General features: G+C 49.1%; 1 protein-coding gene across 2 annotated transcripts in view; it reads right to left on the bottom strand.

Moving 5' to 3' along the window:
• The window catches only part of tbk1 (TANK-binding kinase 1), a 65,695-nt gene that overhangs the window by 19,519 nt on the left and 26,176 nt on the right, over positions 1-20,000 (bottom strand). The window contains 11 exon segments of one of the 2 annotated variants that reach the window (NM_001256722.1): positions 132-135; positions 137-152; positions 154-230; positions 2,671-2,772; positions 3,739-3,830; positions 4,826-4,884; positions 6,711-6,907; positions 13,690-13,869; positions 14,469-14,579; positions 18,653-18,813; positions 19,638-19,819. In NM_001256722.1, coding sequence (NP_001243651.1) covers positions 132-135; positions 137-152; positions 154-230; positions 2,671-2,772; positions 3,739-3,830; positions 4,826-4,884; positions 6,711-6,907; positions 13,690-13,869; positions 14,469-14,579; positions 18,653-18,813; positions 19,638-19,819 — 1,181 coding nt within the window. 2 annotated transcript variants of the gene reach the window in all.

Here is a 20,000-nt window from a genome sequence, read left to right as displayed (position 1 = left end):
TAGGTTAGCAGCCAGGGGCGGGACCGAGGACCAGAGGCTTGATAGGTTGAGCCAGGGGCGGACCAGAGGACCAGAGGCTGTGATAGGTAGCACCAGGGGCGGACAAGGACCAGAGGCTTGATAGGTTGCACCAGGGGCGGGACCGACAACTACCGCATTAACACCTCATGTCTGAGATCTCATCGTATTCTGACGACGACAACATATTGGCCCGCATTAACACCTCGTACCTGGGAGAGGAAACGACAACACCGCATTAACACCTCGTACCTGGGAGAGGAAACGACAACACCGCATTAACACCTCGTACCTGGGAGAGGAAACGACAACATATTGGCCCGCATTAACACCTCGTACCTGGGAGAGGAAACGACAACACCGCATTAACACCTCGTACCTGGGAGAGGAAACGACAACATATTGGCCCGCATTAACACCTCGTACCTGGGAGAGGAAACGACAACATATTGGCCCGCATTAACACCTCGTACCTGGGAGAGGAGACGACAACATATTGGCCCGCATTAACACCTCGTACCTGGGAGAGGAAACGACAACATATTGGCCCGCATTAACACCTCGTACCTGGGAGAGGCAAACGACAACATATTGGCCCGCATTAACACCTCGTACCTGGGAGAGGCGACAGACCGACAACACCGTATTGGCCCGCATTAACACCTCGTACCTGGGAGAGGAAACGACAACATATTGGCCCGTATTAACACCTCGTACCTGGGAGAGGAGACGACAACATATTGGCCCGCATTAACACCTCGTACCTGGGAGAGGAGACGACAACACCGCATTAACACCTCGTACCTGGGAGAGGAAACGACAACATATTGGCCCGCATTAACACCTCGTACCTGGGAGAGGCAACGACAACATATTGGCCCGTATTAACACCTCGTACCTGGGAGAGGGAATGACAACATATTGGCCCCGCATTAACACCTCGTACCTGGGAGAGGCAACGACAACATATTGGCCCGTATTAACACCTCGTACCTGGAAGAGGAGACAACGACAACATATTGGCCCGCATTAACACCTCGTACCTGGGAGAGGAAACGACAACATATTGGCCCGTATTAACACCTCGTACCTGGGAGAGGAGACGACGACAACATATTGGCCCGCATTAACACCTCGTACCTGGGAGAGGCAACGACAACATATTGGCCCGCATTAACACCTCGTACCTGGGAGAGGCGACGACAACATATTGGCCCGTATTAACACCTCGTACCTGGGAGAGGAGACGACGACAACATATTGGCCCGCATTAACACCTCGTACCTGGGAGAGGAAACAACAACATATTGGCCCATATTAACACCTCGTACCTGGGAGAGGAAACGACAACATATTGGCCCGCATTAACACCTCGTACCTGGGAGAGGTAACAACAACATATTGGCCCGTATTAACACCTCGTACCTGGGAGAGGAAACGACAACATATTGGCCCGCATTAACACCTCGTACCTGGGAGAGGAGACGACAACATATTGGCCCGCATTAACACCTCGTACCTGGGAGAGGAGACGACAACACCGCATTAACACCTTGTACCTGGGAGAGGAAACGACAACATATTGGCCCGCATTAACACCTCGTACCTGGGAGAGGCAACGACCACATATTGGCCCGTATTAACACCTCGTACCTGGAAGAGGAGACGACGACAACATATTGGCCCGCATTAACACCTCGTACCTGGGAGAGGTGACGACAACATATTGGCCCATATTAACACCTCGTACCTGGGAGAGGAAACGACAACATATTGGCCCGCATTAACACCTCGTACCTGGGAGAGGAAACGACAACATATTGGCCCGCATTAACACCTCGTACCTGGGAGAGGGAACAACAACATATTGGCCCGTATTAACACCTCGTACCTGGGAGAGGAAACGACAACACCGCATTAACACCTCGTACCTGGGAGAGGGAACGACAACATATTGGTCCGCATTAACACCTCGTACCTGGGAGAGAGAACGACAACATATTGGCCCGTATTAACACCTCGTACCTGGGAGAGGGAACGACAACATATTGGCCCCGCATTAACACCTCGTACCTGGGAGAGGCAACGACAACATATTGGCCCGTATTAACACCTCGTACCTGGAAGAGGCGACGACGACAACATATTGGCCCGCATTAACACCTCGTACCTGGGAGAGGAAACGACAACACCGCATTAACACCTCGTACCTGGGAGAGGAAACGACAACACCGCATTAACACCTCGTACCTGGGAGAGGAAACGACAACATATTGGCCCGCATTAACACCTCGTACCTGGGAGAGGAAACGACAACACCGCATTAACACCTCGTACCTGGGAGAGGAAACGACAACATATTGGCCCGCATTAACACCTCGTACCTGGGAGAGGAAACGACAACATATTGGCCCGCATTAACACCTCGTACCTGGGAGAGGAGACGACAACACCGCATTAACACCTCGTACCTGGGAGAGGAAACGACAACATATTGGCCCGTATTAACACCTCGTACCTGGGAGAGGAAACGACAACACATTGGCCCGCATTAACACCTCGTACCTGGGAGAGGAGACGACAACAACAACAACAAACCTCTGAGGAGCTGGAGGGGAAAAAGCGTCAAAACAAATGAAAGTGTTTACTCACAGCTGCTCTGTCCTCTCCAGGATCTGAGTGCAGTAGTGGCAGATGTGGATGATCTCTGATTTCTTATGTACCATCTCGCTGTAGTCCTCCTTCATTAACTCACTGAGACAGAGAGACACATTCACTCATTAACCAGGGTACCAGGTGAACAGTGTACCAGTTGACAGAGGAGTACCAGGTGAACCAGTTGACAGAGGGGTATACCAGGTGAACAGTGAACCAGTTGGCAGAGGGGTACCAGGTGAACACTGTACCAGTTTACAGAGGGTTGCCATGGGGAACAGTGTACCAGCTGACAGATGGGTACCAGGTGAACACTGTACCAGTTTACAGAGGGTTGCCATGGGGAACAGTGTACCAGCTGACAGATGGGTACCAGGTGAACAGTGAACCAGTTGACAGAGGGGTACCAGGTGAACCAGCTGACAGAGGGGTACCAGGTGAACAGTGAACCAGTTGACAGAGAGGTACCAGGTGAACAGTGAACCAGTTGACAGAGGGCTACCAGGTGAACAGTGTACCAGTTGACAGATGGGTACCAGGTGAACCAGTTGACAGAGGTACCAGGTGAACAGTGTACCAGTTGACAGAGGGGTACCAGGTGAACCAGTTGACAGAGGGACCAGGTGAACAGTGTACCAGTTGACAGAGGGGTACCAGGTGAACAGTGTACCAGCTGACAGAGGGGTACCAGGTCAACCAGTTGATTAGAGTTGTACCAGGTGAACCAGTTGACAGAGAGGTACCAGGTGAACAGTGTACCAGTTGACAGAGGGGTACCTGGTGAACGCAGTTGACAGAGGGTACCAGGTGAATAGTGTACCAGTTGACAGAGGGTTACCAGGTGAACAGTGAACCAGTTGACAGAGGGGTACCAGGTGAACCAGTTGACAGAGGGGTACCAGGTGAACAGTGTACCAGCTGACAGAGGGGTATACCAGGTGAACAGTGAACCAGCTTGACAGAGGGGTATACCAGGTGAACAGTGAACCAGCTGACAGATGGGTATACCAGGTGAATGTGCTGGTTGTGTGGTGCATGGTAAGGTTTTGAGTTATCAGGACTTACATTAGTCCCCTAACTCCCTTCCTGACCAGCTCCTGGCAAACCAACAGGGAGTCTGAGGTCTTCCACAGGTGGCCCACATCTCCTGCAAACGTCTGGACAACGGAGGAAGAGATATTAGGATATTAGTTAGGGGCACCACACACACACCATCCTCCTCCTCCTATGGACACATAGCTTCTATTTTGGGGGAGGGGAGGGGGGGTCATAGGTTAGCAGTGTGGTTAAGGTTAGGATTAAAATCAGATCGTGTGGCTGTGCCAGCGAGCGGACCACGCTGCAGAGCTACCTCCAGAACACGAGTCATCTCAATAAATGCCAACCCTGCCCATGTTGAGCTACATGTTGTTTTGTGGCTTTACTCAGGGTGAGAGAGTCATAATATATAGTTACCATGGCATAGCTGGCATAATATATAGTTACCATGGCATAGCTGGCATAATATATAGTTACCATGGCATAGCTGGCATAATATATAGTTACCTTGGCATAGCTGGCATAATATATAGTTACCTTGGCATAGCTGGCATAAATATAGCATAATATAAGTTACCTTGGCATAGCTGGCATAAGATATAGCATAATATTAGTTACCTTGGCATAGCTGGCATAATAGCTACTTTAGTTACCTTGGCATAGCTGGCATTATATTTAGTTACCTTGGCATAGCTGGCATTATATTAGCATAACATTTAGTTACCTTGGCATAGCTGGCATAATATATAGTTACCTTGGCATAGCTGGCATTATATTTAGTTACCTTGGCATAGCTGGCATTATATTTAGTTACCTTGGCATAGCTGGCATTATATTTAGTTACCTTGGCATAGCTGGCATTATATTTAGTTACCTTGGCATAGCTGGCATTATATTTAGTTACCTTGGCATAGCTGGCATTATATTTAGTTACCTTGGCATAGCTGGCATTATATATAGTTACCTTGGCATAGCTGGCATAATATATAGTTACCTTGGCATAGCTGGCATTATATTTAGTTACCTTGGCATAGCTGGCATTATATTTAGTTACCTTGGCATAGCTGGCATTATATTTAGTTACCTTGGCATAGCTGGCATAATATTTAGTTACCTTGGCATAGCTGGCATCCAGGTCCAGGTCGTAGCGAGGCTGGACTTTAGGAGGACTCGCTGTGGAGATCGATAGAGAGACCGAGATTAACAACAGAGACAGATTGCCTGTCTGTCAACCTCGGTCCCTGCCTGTCTGTCTGTCTGTCTGTCTGTCTGTCTGTCTGTCTGTCAACCTCAGTCTCTGTCTGTCAACCTCAGTCTCTGTCTGTCAACCTCAGTCTCTGTCTGTATGTCTGTCTGTCTGTCCGTCAGTCTGTCTGTCTGTCTGTCAACCTCAGTCTCTGTCTGTCTGTCTGTCTGTCAACCTCAGTCTCTGTCTGTCAACCTCAGTCTCTGTCTGTCAACCTCAGTCTCTGTCTGTCAACCTCAGTCTCTGTCTGTCTGTCTGTCTGTCAACCTCAGTCTGTCTGTCTGTCTGTCTGTCTGTCTGTCTGTCTGTCTGTCTGTCTGTCTGTCTGTCTGCCTGTCTGTCAACCTCAGTCTCTGTCAACCTCAAGTCTCTGCCTGTCTGTCAACCTCAAGTCTCTGCCTGTCTGTCAACCTCAGTCTCTGCCTGTCTGTCAACCTCAGTCTCTGCCTGTCTGTCAACCTCAGTCTCTGCCTGTCTGTCAACCTCAGTCTCTGCCTGTCTGTCAACCTCAGTCTCTGCCTGTCTGTCAACCTCAGTCTCTGCCTGTCTGTCAACCTCAGTCTCTGTCTGTCTGTCAACCTCAGTCTCTGTCTGTCTGTCTGTCTGTCTGTCTGTCTGTCTGTCTGTCTGTCTGTCTGTCTGTCTGTCTGTCTGTCTTCCCCCTAAAGGGAATATCTGTCTGTGTCCCGCAGCACAAATACAGGAAACATCGAAGGGCTGAACACTATAAAAACACAACATGCAACAATTTCAAAGATTTTTTTTTAGAAGGAAATCAGGTCAATTTAAATAAATTCATTAGGTCCTAATCTATGGATTTCACATGACTGGGAATACAGATATTCATCTGTTGGTCACAGATACTTTACAATAAAACGTAGAGGAGTGGGTCAGAAAAACCAGTCAGTATCTGGTGTGACCACCATCTGCCTCATGCAGCGAAACACATCTCCTTCACATCGAGTCGATCAGGCTGTTGATTGTGGTCCTGTTTGGATGTTGTCCCCACCTCGTCTTCGACGGCTGTGTGAAGTTGTTGGATATTGGGCGGGAACTGGAAACACGCTGTCGTACACGTTCGATTCCAGAGCATCCCAAACATGCTCAACGGGGTGTGACATGTCTGGTGGAGTACGCAGGTCGTGGAAGAACTGGGATATTTTCAGCTTCCAGGAATTGGGTACAGATCCTTGCGCCATGGAGGCGATGGTTGCAGATGTCGTCCCGGTATCTTCTGTGCGTTCAACTTGCCATCAATAAAATGTAATTGTGTTGGTTGTTCGTAGCTTTATGCCCGGCCATACCATAACCCCATCATGAGGCAGTCTGTTCACAACGCCGTCTACCCGGGGACGGTCGAAAACCGGGATTCATCCGTGAAGAACACACTTCTCCGGCGTACCAGAGGGCATCGGAAGGTAAACGTTTTGGCCAACGAAGTTGATTACGAACCCGGAACTGCAGTCAGTTATATTGTCAAAGGAGAAATGCTAAGAAACAGGGATTGAAACGGGATAGAAACAGGATAGAAACAGGATAGAAACAGGATAGAAACAGGGATGTAAAAAACAGATATGGAAACAAATTTGTGCCCAAAATGTGAGAGAAATAATATTTTTGATGCGTACGGAACATTTCTGGGATCTTTTATTTCAGCTGATGAACCATGGCACCAACACTTTCACACGTTGTCTGTATTTGTGTTCAGTCTAAATCCCATTTCCGGACTGACGCTAATAATACAGACTCTTACGGTCTTCGAAGATGAGCCCCACTGTCGCCACGGACTCTCTGCTCAGCAGCATGATGGGATTGTCTCTGGAGGTCCTCGGGAAGGTCTGGGCTTGGCGGTTGGGCTCAAGCTGCAGGCGACGCCCCTCGTACAGGAGCTCCTGGTTGTGGACCGGGATGCTGCACCGACGAGACAACAGCTCCTGGAAGAGAGTCGCCCTGGGGGGGGGGGGGGGGGGAGAGAGAGAGGTCAGAGGTTAAGGGTCAGCCGATATCTCTCGGAGCAGCACGGTCCTGTGGACAGAGGGAGGATCTGCAGTTTACAGAGAAAAGTAATTACTCGGTGTGTATGGTCAGTCGTTATATTTCTCCTATTTTTAAACAGATGAATAGTCTGCCAACCAGAGTCTGTCATTATCAGCGGTGACCCTAAAGGCACACCTGTATTTGGGGAGTTTCTCCCATTCTTCTCTGCAGATCCTCTCAAGCTCTGTCAGGTTGGATTGGGGAGCGTCGCTGCACAGCTATTTTCACGTCTCTCCAGAGATGTTCGATCGGGTTCAAGTCCGGGCTCTGGCTGGGCCACTCAAGGACATTGAGACTTGTCCCGAAGCCACTCCTGCGTTGTCTTGGCTGTGTGCTTAAGGTCGTTGTCCTGTTGGAAGGTGAACCTTCGCCCCCAGTCTGAGGTCCTGAACGCTCTGGAGCAGGTTTTCATTAAGGATTCTCTCTGTACTTTGCTACGCCAGTCCCTGCCGCTGAAAAACATCCCCACAGCATGATGCTGCCACCACCATGCTTCACCGAAGGGATGGTGCCAGGTTTCCTCCAGACGTGACGCTTGGCATTCAGGCCAAAGAGTTCAATCTTGGTTTCATCAGACCAGAGAATCTTGTTTCTCATGGTCTGAGTCCTTTAGGTGCCTTTTTGGTAAACTCCAAGCGGGCTGTCATGTGCCTTTTACTGAGGAGTGGCTTCCGTCCAGCCACTCTACCATAAAGGCCTGATTGGTGGAGTGCTGCAGAGACGGTTGTCTTTCTGGAATGTGCTAAAATTTCTAAAAACACATTTTTGCTTTGTCATTATGGGGTACCGTGTAGATTGATGAGGGGAAAAAAAGATTTTATACATTTTAGAATGAGGCTGTAATGTATTGTACTGGTGGATGTGGTGGAGACTCACGTATTGTACTGGTAGATGTAGTGGAGACTCACGTATTGTACTGGTAGATGTAGACGTAGTGGAGACTCACGTATTGTACTGGTAGATGTAGTGGAGACTCACGTATTGTACTGGTAGATGTAGACGTAGTGGAGACTCACGTATTGTACTGGTGGATGATGTAGTGGAGACTCACGTATTGTACTGGTGGATGTGGTGGAGACTCACGTATTGTACTGGTGATGTAGATGTAGTGGAGACTCACGTATTGTACTGGTAGATGTAGATGTAGTGGAGACTCACGTATTGTACTGGTGGATGTAGTGGAGACTCACGTATTGTACTGGTAGATGTAGTGTGGGAGACTCACGTATTGTACTGGTAGATGTAGATGTAGTGGAGACTCACGTATTGTACTGGTGGATGTAGATGTAGTGGAGACTCACGTATTGTACTGGTAGATGTAGTGGAGACTCACGTATTGTACTGGTAGATGTGGGAGACTCCGTAGCTGGAGAGTCACGTATTGTACTGGTGGATGTAGATGCAGTGGAGACTCACGTATTGTACTGGTGGATGTAGATGTAGTGGAGACTCACGTATTGTACTGGTGGATGTAGTGGAGACTCACGTATTGTACTGGTGGATGTAGATGTAGTGGAGACTCACGTATTGTACTGGTGGATGTAGTGGAGACTCACGTATTGTACTGGTGGATGTAGTGGAGACTCACGTATTGTACTGGTGGATGTAGATGTAGTGGAGACTCACGTATTGTACTGGTGGATGTAGATGTAGTGGAGACTCACGTATTGTACTGGTGGATGTAGTGGAGACTCACGTATTGTACTGGTGGATGTAGTGGAGACTCACGTATTGTACTGGTGGATGTAGATGTAGTGGAGACTCACGTATTGTACTGGTAGATGTGGATGTAGTGGAGACTCACGTATTGTACTGGTGGATGTAGATGTAGTGGAGACTCACGTATTGTACTGGTGGATGTAGTGGAGACTCACGTATTGTACTGGTGGATGTAGTGGAGACTCACGTATTGTACTGGTGGATGTAGTGGAGACTCACGTATTGTACTGGTGGATGTAGTGGAGACTCACGTATTGTACTGGTGGATGTAGTGGAGACTCACGTATTGTACTGGTGGATGTAGTGGAGACTCACGTATTGTACTGGTGGATGTAGTGGAGACTCACGTATTGTACTGGTAGATGTAGTGGAGACTCACGTATTGTACTGGTGGATGTGGTGGAGACTCACGTATTGTACTGGTGGATGTGGTGGAGACTCACGTATTGTACTGGTAGATGTAGTGGAGACTCACGTATTGTACTGGTGGATGTAGATGTAGTGGAGACTCACGTATTGTACTGGTGGATGTAGTGGAGACTCACGTATTGTACTGGTAGGATGTAGTGGAGACTCACGTATTGTACTGGTGGATGTAGATGTAGTGGAGACTCACGTATTGTACTGGTAGATGTAGTGGAGACTCACGTATTGTACTGGTGGATGTAGATGTAGTGGAGACTCACGTATTGTACTGGTGGATGTAGTGGAGACTCACGTATTGTACTGGTAGATGTAGTGGAGACTCACGTATTGTACTGGTGGATGTAGATGTAGTGGAGACTCACGTATTGTACTGGTGGATGTAGATGTAGTGGAGACTCACGTATTGTACTGGTGAGATGTAGTGGAGACTCACGTATTGTACTGGTAGATGTAGATGTAGTGGAGACTCACGTATTGTACTGGTAGATGTAGTGGAGACTCACGTATTGTACTGGTGGATGTAGATGTAGTGGAGACTCACGTATTGTACTGGTGGATGTAGTGGAGACTCACGTATTGTACTGGTGGATGTAGTGGAGACTCACGTATTGTACTGGTGGATGTAGATGTAGTGGAGACTCACGTATTGTACTGGTGGATGTAGTGGAGACTCACGTATTGTACTGGTGGATGTAGATGTAGTGGAGACTCACGTATTGTACTGGTGGATGTAGTGGAGACTCACGTATTGTACTGGTGGATGTAGTGGAGACTCACGTATTGTACTGGTGGATGTAGATGTAGTGGAGACTCACGTATTGTACTGGTGGATGTAGTGGAGACTCACGTATTGTACTGGTGGATGTAGTGGAGACTCACGTATTGTACTGGTGGATGTAGTGGAGACTCACGTATTGTACTGGTGGATGTAGTGGAGACTCACGTATTGTACTGGTGGATGTAGATGTAGTGGAGACTCACGTATTGTACTGGTGGATGTAGATGTAGTGGAGACTCACGTATTGTACTGGTGGATGTAGATGTAGTGGAGACTCACGTATTGTACTGGTGGATGTAGATGTAGTGGAGACTCACGTATTGTACTGGTGGATGTAGATGTAGTGGAGACTCACGTATTGTACTGGTGGATGTAGATGTAGTGGAGACTCACGTATTGTACTGGTGGATGTAGTGGAGACTCACGTATTGTACTGGTGGATGTAGTGGAGACTCACGTATTGTACTGGTGGATGTAGTGGAGACTCACGTATTGTACTGGTGGATGTAGTGGAGACTCACGTATTGTACTGGTGGATGTAGTGGAGACTCACGTATTGTACTGGTGGATGTAGTGGAGACTCACGTATTGTACTGGTGGATGTAGTGGAGACTCACGTATTGTACTGGTGGATGTAGTGGAGACTCACGTATTGTACTGGTGGATGTAGATGTAGTGGAGACTCACGTATTGTACTGGTGGATGTAGATGTAGTGGAGACTCACGTATTGTACTGGTGGATGTAGTGGAGACTCACGTATTGTACTGGTGGATGTAGATGTAGTGGAGACTCACGTATTGTACTGGTGGATGTAGATGTAGTGGAGACTCACGTATTGTACTGGTGGATGTAGATGTAGTGGAGACTCACGTATTGTACTGGTAGATGTAGTGGAGACTCACGTATTGTACTGGTGGATGTAGTGGAGACTCACGTATTGTACTGGTGGATGTAGTGGAGACTCACCTATTGTACTGGTGGATGTAGATGTAGTGGAGACTCACGTATTGTACTGGTGGATGTAGATGTAGTGGAGACTCACGTATTGTACTGGTGGATGTAGATGTAGTGGAGACTCACGTATTGTACTGGTGGATGTAGATGTAGTGGAGACTCACGTATTGTACTGGTGGATGTAGTGGGGAGACTCACGTATTGTACTGGTGGATGTAGATGTAGTGGAGACTCACGTATTGTACTGGTGGATGTAGATGTAGTGGAGACTCACGTATTGTACTGGTGGATGTAGTGGAGACTCACGTATTGTACTGGTAGATGTAGTGGAGACTCACGTATTGTACTGGTGGATGTAGATGTAGTGGAGACTCACGTATTGTACTGGTGGATGTAGTGGAGACTCACGTATTGTACTGGTGGATGTAGATGTAGTGGAGACTCACGTATTGTACTGGTGGATGTAGTGGAGACTCACGTATTGTACTGGTGGATGTAGTGGAGACTCACGTATTGTACTGGTGGATGTAGATGTAGTGGAGACTCACGTATTGTACTGGTGGATGTAGATGTAGTGGAGACTCACGTATTGTACTGGTGGATGTAGATGTAGTGGAGACTCACGTATTGTACTGGTAGATGTAGTGGAGACTCACGTATTGTACTGGTAGATGTAGTGGAGACTCACGTATTGTACTGGTGGATGTAGATGTAGTGGAGACTCACGTATTGTACTGGTGGATGTAGTGGAGACTCACGTATTGTACTGGTGGATGTAGATGTAGTGGAGACTCACGTATTGTACTGGTGGATGTAGATGTAGTGGAGACTCACGTATTGTACTGGTGAGATGTAGTGGAGACTCACGTATTGTACTGGTGGATGTAGATGTAGTGGAGACTCACGTATTGTACTGGTGGATGTAGATGTAGTGGAGACTCACGTATTGTACTGGTGGATGTAGATGTAGTGGAGACTCACGTATTGTACTGGTGGATGTAGATGTAGTGGAGACTCACGTATTGTACTGGTAGATGTAGTGGAGACTCACGTATTGTACTGGTAGGATGTAGTGGAGACTCACGTATTGTACTGGTGGATGTAGATGTAGTGGAGACTCACGTATTGTACTGGTAGGATGTAGTGGAGACTCACGTATTGTACTGGTGGATGTAGATGTAGTGGAGACTCACGTATTGTACTGGTGGATGTAGATGTAGTGGAGACTCACGTATTGTACTGGTGGATGTAGATGTAGTGGAGACTCACGTATTGTACTGGTGGATGTAGATGTAGTGGAGACTCACGTATTGTACTGGTGGATGTAGTGGAGACTCACGTATTGTACTGGTGGATGTAGATGTAGTGGAGACTCACGTATTGTACTGGTGGATGTAGATGTAGTGGAGACTCACGTATTGTACTGGTGGATGTAGATGTAGTGGAGACTCACGTATTGTACTGGTGGATGTAGATGTAGTGGAGACTCACGTATTGTACTGGTGGATGTAGATGTAGTGGAGACTCACGTATTGTACAGGTGGATGTAGTGGAGACTCACGTATTGTACTGGTGGATGTATATGTAGTGGAGACTCACGTATTGTACTGGTGGATGTAGTGGAGACTCACGTATTGTACTGGTGGATGTAGATGTAGTGGAGACTCACGTATTGTACTGGTGGATGTAGATGTAGTGGAGACTCACGTATTGTACTGGTGGATGTAGATGTAGTGGAGACTCACGTATTGTACTGGTGGATGTAGATGTAGTGGAGACTCACGTATTGTACTGGTGGAGATGTAGTGGAGACTCACGTATTGTACTGGTAGATGTAGTGGAGACTCACGTATTGTACTGGTGGATGTAGATGTAGTGGAGACTCACGTATTGTACTGGTAGATGTAGTGGAGACTCACGTATTGTACTGGTGGATGTAGATGTAGTGGAGACTCACGTATTGTACTGGTGGATGTAGATGTAGTGGAGACTCACGTATTGTACTGGTGGATGTAGATGTAGTGGAGACTCACGTATTGTACTGGTGGATGTAGATGTAGTGGAGACTCACGTATTGTACTGGTGGATGTAGATGTAGTGGAGACTCACGTATTGTACTGGTGGATGTAGATGTAGTGGAGACTCACGTATTGTACTGGTGGATGTATATGTAGTGGAGACTCACGTATTGTACTGGTGGATGTAGATGTAGCGGAGACTCACGTATTGTACTGGTAGATGTAGTGGAGACTCACGTATTGTACTGGTGGATGTAGATGTAGTGGAGACTCACGTATTGTACTGGTGGATGTAGATGTAGTGGAGACTCACGTATTGTACTGGTGGATGTAGATGTAGTGGAGACTCACGTATTGTACTGGTAGATGTAGTGGAGACTCACGTATTGTACTGGTGGATGTAGATGTAGCGGAGACTCACGTATTGTACTGGTGGATGTATGTAGTGGAGACTCACGTATTGTACTGGTGGATGTAGATGTAGTGGAGACTCACGTATTGTACTGGTGGATGTAGATGTAGTGGAGACTCACGTATTGTACTGGTGGATGTAGATGTAGTGGAGACTCACGTATTGTACTGGTGGATGTAGATGTAGTGGAGACTCACGTATTGTACTGGTGGATGTAGATGTAGTGGAGACTCACGTATTGTACTGGTGGATGTAGATGTAGTGGAGACTCACGTATTGTACTGGTGGATGTAGATGTAGTGGAGACTCACGTATTGTACTGGTGGATGTAGATGTAGTGGAGACTCACGTATTGTACTGGTGGATGTAGATGTAGTGGAGACTCACGTATTGTACTGGTGGATGTAGATGTAGTGGAGAGTAGCCTGCTGTAGACTGAAGACCAACACCACGGAGCGATGCAGGATATCACTGGTCTCAGCGAAGAACTGGTCAAAGCCCCAACACTTCTCCTGGTCAGCCTCCAAGATGTTGGCTAGGACTGGGGTCAGCAGGCTCTGGAGGCCCCTGGAGGAGAGAGGTCAGAGGTTAGACTGGGGTCAGCAGGCTCTGGAGGCCCCTGGAGGAGAGAGGTCAGAGGTTAGACTGGGGTCAGCAGGCTCTGGAGGCCCCTGGAGGAGAGAGAGATCAGAGGTTAGACTGGGGTCAGCAAGCTCTGGAGGCCCCTGGAGGAGAGAGAGAGAGAGAGGTCAGAGGTTAGACTGGGGTCAGCAGGCTCTGGAGGCCCCTGGAGGAGAGAGAGATCAGAGGTTAGACTGGGGTCAGCAAGCTCTGGAGGCCCCTGGAGGAGAGAGAGAGAGAGAGAGAGAGAGGTCAGGGGTTAGCCTCCAAGATGTTGGCTAGGACTGGGGTCAGCAGGCTTTGGAGGCCCCTGGAGAAGAGAGAGAGAGGTCAGAGGTTAGCCTCCAAGATGTTGGCTAGGACTGGGGTCAGCAGGCTCTGGAGGCCCCTGGAGAAGAGAGTTCAGGGGTTAGAGGTTAGGGGTTAGGGGGTAGAGGTTAGGGGTCAGGGGTTAGAGGTCAGGGGTTAGGGGGTAGAGATCAGGGGGTAGAGGTCAGGGGTTAGAGGTCAGGGGTTAGAGGTCAGGGCTAGACTAGAGGACGTACTTGGACAGGTTGCAGGAGACGGGCATCTCCGTGCTCCACTCAATCTTCCCGTTCTCAAACTTCTGCTGCCCTGAGACGGTTCCTGAGGGCTTCTCTGTGATGATTTTATACCTGTTGGGGAGAGACAGGACAACGCCGTCACTCTACACAACCATCGATCACCTAGACAAACATCTCATCTCACTTTCCACATGCTGTCCCACCTGTTATACCTGATGGGGAGAGACAGGACAACGCCGTCACTCTACACAACCATCGATCACCTAGACAAACATCTCATCTCACTTTCCACATGCTGTTACACCTGTCCCATCTGTAAAACCTGTCCTACCTGTCCTACCGGTTCCGCTTGTCCTACCTGCCCTACCTGTCCTACCGGTCACACCTGTCCACCTGTCCACCTGTCACGCCCGTCCACCTGTCACGCCCGTTACCTGTCCCACCTGTTTTACCTGTCCCACCTGTTTTACCTGTCCTACCTGTCCCGCCTGTTTTGCCTGTAAAACCTGCCCAACCTGTCCCATTTGTTTTACCTGTCCAACCTGTGACACCTATCCTGCCTGTCCCAGCTGTCCCACATGGACACATGTCCCACCTGTTACCTGTCCCACATGGACACCTGTCCCACGCATTACACCTTAACACCTGTCCCACCTGTTTTACCTGTCCCAGCTGTGATACATGTCCTACCTGTCCCACCTGTCCCACCTGTCCACCCTTTTACCTGTCCCACCTGTCCCATGTGTCACACCTGTCCCTCCTGCTCTACCTGTCCCCGCCCACCTGTCCACATGTTTACCTGTCCCACCTGTTTTACCTGTCCCAATGGACTTCCAAGGAGCCACTCCTCTCCTATTTTGTGCGTTATTGGACAGGAAATGGGTCCAGAGGAAAGAGGTCCTGAACTGCAGCAGCAGTAGCTATATACAGTACATTCAGAAAGTATTCAGACCTCTTTGACTTCTTCCACATTTTGTTACGTTACAGCCTTATTCTAAAATGGATTCAATAGTTTTTTTTCCCCTCTTCAATCTACACACAATACCCCATAATGACATCACAATGCCCCATAATGACATCACAATACCCCATAATGACATCACAATACCCCATAATGACATCACAACACCCCATAATGACATCACAATAGCCCATAATGACATCACAACACCCCATAATGACATCACAATACCCCATAATGACATCACAATACCCCATAATGACATCACAATACCCCATAATGACATCACAACACCCCATAATGACATCACAATACCCCGTAATGACATCACAATACCCCATAATGACATCACAACACCCCATAATGACAAAGCAAACACAGGTTTTTTTAATTGCAAGTATTCAGACCCTTTACTCAGTACCTTGTTGAAGCACCTTTGGCAGCGATTACAGTCTCAAGTCTTCTTGGGTCTGACGCTACAAGCTTGGCACACCTGTATTTGGGGAGTTTCTCCCATTCTTCTCTGCAGATCCTCTCAAGCTCTGTCAGGTTGGATTGGGAGCGTTGCTGCACAGCTATTTTCAGGTCTCTCCAGAGATGTTCGATCGGGTTCAAGTCCGGACTCTGGCTGGGCCACTCAAGGACATTCAGAGAGTTGTCTCAAAGCAACACCTTCGTTGTGTTGTTAGGGTCGTTGTCCTGTTGGAAGGTGAACCTTCACCCCCAGTCTGAGGTCCTGAGCGCTCTGGAGCAGGTTTTCATCAGGATCTCTCTGTACCTTGCTCCAATCATCTTTCCCTCGATCCGCTGAAAAACATCCCCACAGCATGATGCTGCCACCACCATGCTTCACCGTACGGATGCTGCCAGGTTTCCTCCAGACGTGATGCTTGGCATTCAGGCCAAAGAGTTCAATCTTGGTTTCATCAGACCAGAGAATCTTGTTTCTCATGGTCTGAGTCCTTTAGGTGTCTTTTGGGTAAACTCCAAGCGGGCTGTCATGTGCCTTTTACTGAGGAGTGGCTTCCGTCTGGCCTCTCTACCATAAAGGCCTGATTGGTGGAGTGCTGCAGAGATGGTTGTCCATCTGGAAGGTTCTCCCATCTCCACAGAGGATCTCTGGAGCTCTGTCAGAGTGACCATCAGGTTCTTGGTCACCTCCCTGGCCAAGGCCCTTCTCCCCCGATTGCTCAGTTTGGCCGGGCGGCCAGCTCTAGCAAGAGTCTTGGTGGTTCCAAACTTCTTCCATTTAAGAATGATGGAGGCCACTGTGTTCTTGGGGACCTTCAATGCTGCAGAAATGTTTTGGTACCCTTCCCCAGATCTGTGCCTCAAAACAATCCTGTCTCGGAGCTCTACGGACAATCCCTTCGACCTCATGGCTTGGTTTTTGCTCTGACATGCACTGTCAACTGTGGGACCTTATATAGACAGGTGTGTGCTTTTCCAAATCATGTCCAATCAATTGAATTTATCACAGGTGGACTCCAATCAAGTTGTAGAAACATCTCAAGGATGATCAATGGAAACAGGATGCACCTGAGATCAATATCAAGTCTCACAGCAAAGGATCTGAATACTTAGTTCTTAGACCACCCTAGGTCACCAGGATGTAGTTCTTAGACCACCCTAGGTCACCAGGATGCAGTTCTTAGACCACCCTAGGTCACCAGGATGCAGTTCTTAGACCACCCTAGGTCACCAGGATGTAGTTCTTAGACCACCCTAGGTCACCAGGATGCAGTTCTTAGACCACCCTAGGTCACCAGGATGTAGTTCTTAGACCACTAGACCACCCTAGGTCACCAGGATGTAGTTCTTAGACCACCCTAGGTCACCAGGATGTAGTTCTTAGACCACCCTAGGTCACCAGGATGTAGTTCTTAGACCACCCTAGGTCACCAGGATGTAGTTCTTAGACCACTAGACCACCCTAGGTCACCAGGATGTAGTTCTCAGACCACCCTAGGTCACCAGGATGTAGTTCTTAGACCACCCTAGGTCACCAGGATGTAGTTCTTAGACCACTAGACCACCCTAGGTCACCAGGATGTAGTTCTTAGACCACCCTAGGTCACCAGGATGTAGTTCTTAGACCACCCTAGGTCAACAGGATGTAGTTCTTAGACCACCCTAGGTCACCAGGATGTAGTTCTTAGATCACCCTAGGTCACCAGGATGTAGTTCTTAGACCACCCTAGGTCACCAGGATGTAGTTCTTAGACCACTAGACCACCCTAGACCACCAGGATGTAGTTATTAGACCACTAGACCACCCTAGGTCACCAGGATGTAGTTCTTAGACCACTAGACCACCCTAGGTCACCAGGATGTAGTTCTTAGATCACCCTAGGTCACCAGGATGTAGTTCTTAGACCACCCTAGGTCACCAGGATGTAGTTCTTAGATCACCCTAGGTCACCAGGATGTAGTTCTTAGATCACCCTAGGTCACCAGGATGTAGTTCTTAGACCACCCTAGGTCACCAGGATGTAGTTCTTAGACCACTAGACCACCCTAGGTCACCAGGATGTAGTTCTTAGACCACTAGACCACCCTAGGTCACCAGGATGTAGTTCTTAGACCACTAGACCACCCTAGGTCACCAGGATGTAGTTCTTAGACCACTAGACCACCCTAGGTCACCAGGATGTAGTTCTTAGACCACTAGACCACCCTAGGTCACCAGGATGTAGTTCTTAGATGCCACCCTAGGTCACCAGGATGTAGTTCTTAGACCACCCTAGGTCACCAGGATGTAGTTCTTAGACCACCCTAGGTCACCAGGATGTAGTTCTTAGACCACCCTAGGTCACCAGGATGTAGTTCTTAGACCACTAGACCACCCTAGGTCACCAGGATGTAGTTCTTAGACCACTAGACCACCCTAGGTCACCAGGATGTAGTTCTTAGACCACTAGACCACCCTAGGTCACCAGGATGTAGTTCTTAGACCACTAGACCACCCTAGGTCACCAGGATGTAGTTCTTAGACCACTAGACCACCCTAGGTGACCAGGATGTAGTTCTTAGACCACTAGACCACCCTAGGTCACCAGGATGTAGTTCTTAGACCACTAGACCACCCTAGGTCACCAGGATGTAGTTCTTAGACCACTAGACCACCCTCGGTCACCAGGATGTAGTTCTTAGACCACTAGACCTCCCTAGGTCACCAGGATGTAGTTCTTAGACCTCTAGACCGCCAGGATGTAGTTCTTACATGACTTCCTTGTTCCTGCGTGGTCCTTCGAAGGGTCTGAAGGGCAGTGACCCGGTGGCAGCGTGGAAGAAGGTCACTCCGATGCTCCACAGATCAACCGTCGCGCCATACTTCTTCTGGTGCTCTTTCCTCAGTACTGCTCGCTCATACATGTCAGGATGCTGTTAGACACACACAGAGAGACACACAGAGAGACACACAGAGAGAGAGAAACACAGAGAGAGAGAACACACAGAGACACACAGAGAGAGAGAAACACAGAGAGAGACACAGAGAGAGACACACAGAGAGAGAGAAACACAGAGAGAGGAACACACAGAGAGAGAGACACACAGAGAGAGAGAAACACAGAGAGAGAGACACACACTCGTCATGTTGAGCTGGAGTCCATAGCAGATAATTCCTTTAGATGAGTAAAGTGTCCTATCGTAGGTGAGAGGTCAAAACGGCAAGTAGAGGTCAGGAGGTCAGCAGGTCAGGAAGTCAGGAGGTCAGCAGGTCAGGAGGCAGGTCAGGAGGTCAGCGCAGCAGGTCAGCGGCAGCGGTCAGGAGGTCAGGAGCGCGGTCAGCAGGTCAGGAGGTCAGCGGCAGGGGTCAGCAGGTCAGGAGGCAGCGGTCAGGAGGTCAGCAGGTCAGGAGGTCAGGAGGCAGCGGTCAGGAGGTCAGCGGCAGGGGTCAGGAGACTCACCAGGTCAGGAGGTCAGGGCAGCGGTCAGGGGCAGGGGTCAGCGGCAGGGGTCAGCAGGTCAGGAAGTCAGGAGGTCAGGAAGTCAGGAGCGGGGTCAGGGGCAGCGGTCAGGAGGTCAGGGGCAGGGGTCAGCGGCAGGGGTCAGGAGGTCAGCAGGTCAGGAGGTCAGCGGCAGGGGTCAGCAGGTCAGGAGGCAGGGTCAGGAGGCAGGGGTCAGGAGGTCAGGGCAGGGGTCAGGAGGCAGGGTCAGGAGGTCAGCAGGTCAGCGGCAGGGTCAGGAGGCAGGGGCGGGCTCACCAGGTATTCCTCGGTGCCGTAAAGAGAAACAAACTGCTCATCGTCCTCCAGTTCTCTGGCCGCTCCGAAATCGGTCAGCTTGTAGACGGACCTCCCGTCCTCGCCGATGACGCGCATGATGTTTCCCGGTTTGATGTCCCGGTGAACGATACCGTACTCTCTGAGATGGTTCATACCGGCAACTGGTAAAATACAGGACGGGATTATTACATTACCCCCTCCACACACAGTCATTACCCCCTCCACACACAGGACGGGGTTAATACATTACCCCCTCCACACACAGTCATTACCCCCTCCACACACAGGACGGGGTTAATACATTACCCCCGCCACACACAGGACGGGGTTAATACATTACCC

This window comes from Salmo salar, chromosome 07 (assembly GCF_965601325.2).
Source record: "Salmo salar chromosome 07, fSalSal1, whole genome shotgun sequence".
NCBI classification, from domain to species: Eukaryota; Metazoa; Chordata; class Actinopteri; order Salmoniformes; family Salmonidae; genus Salmo; species Salmo salar.
The sequence above is the reverse complement of the archived record's forward strand: the minus strand, read 5'-3'. Positions and strand labels throughout refer to the sequence as shown.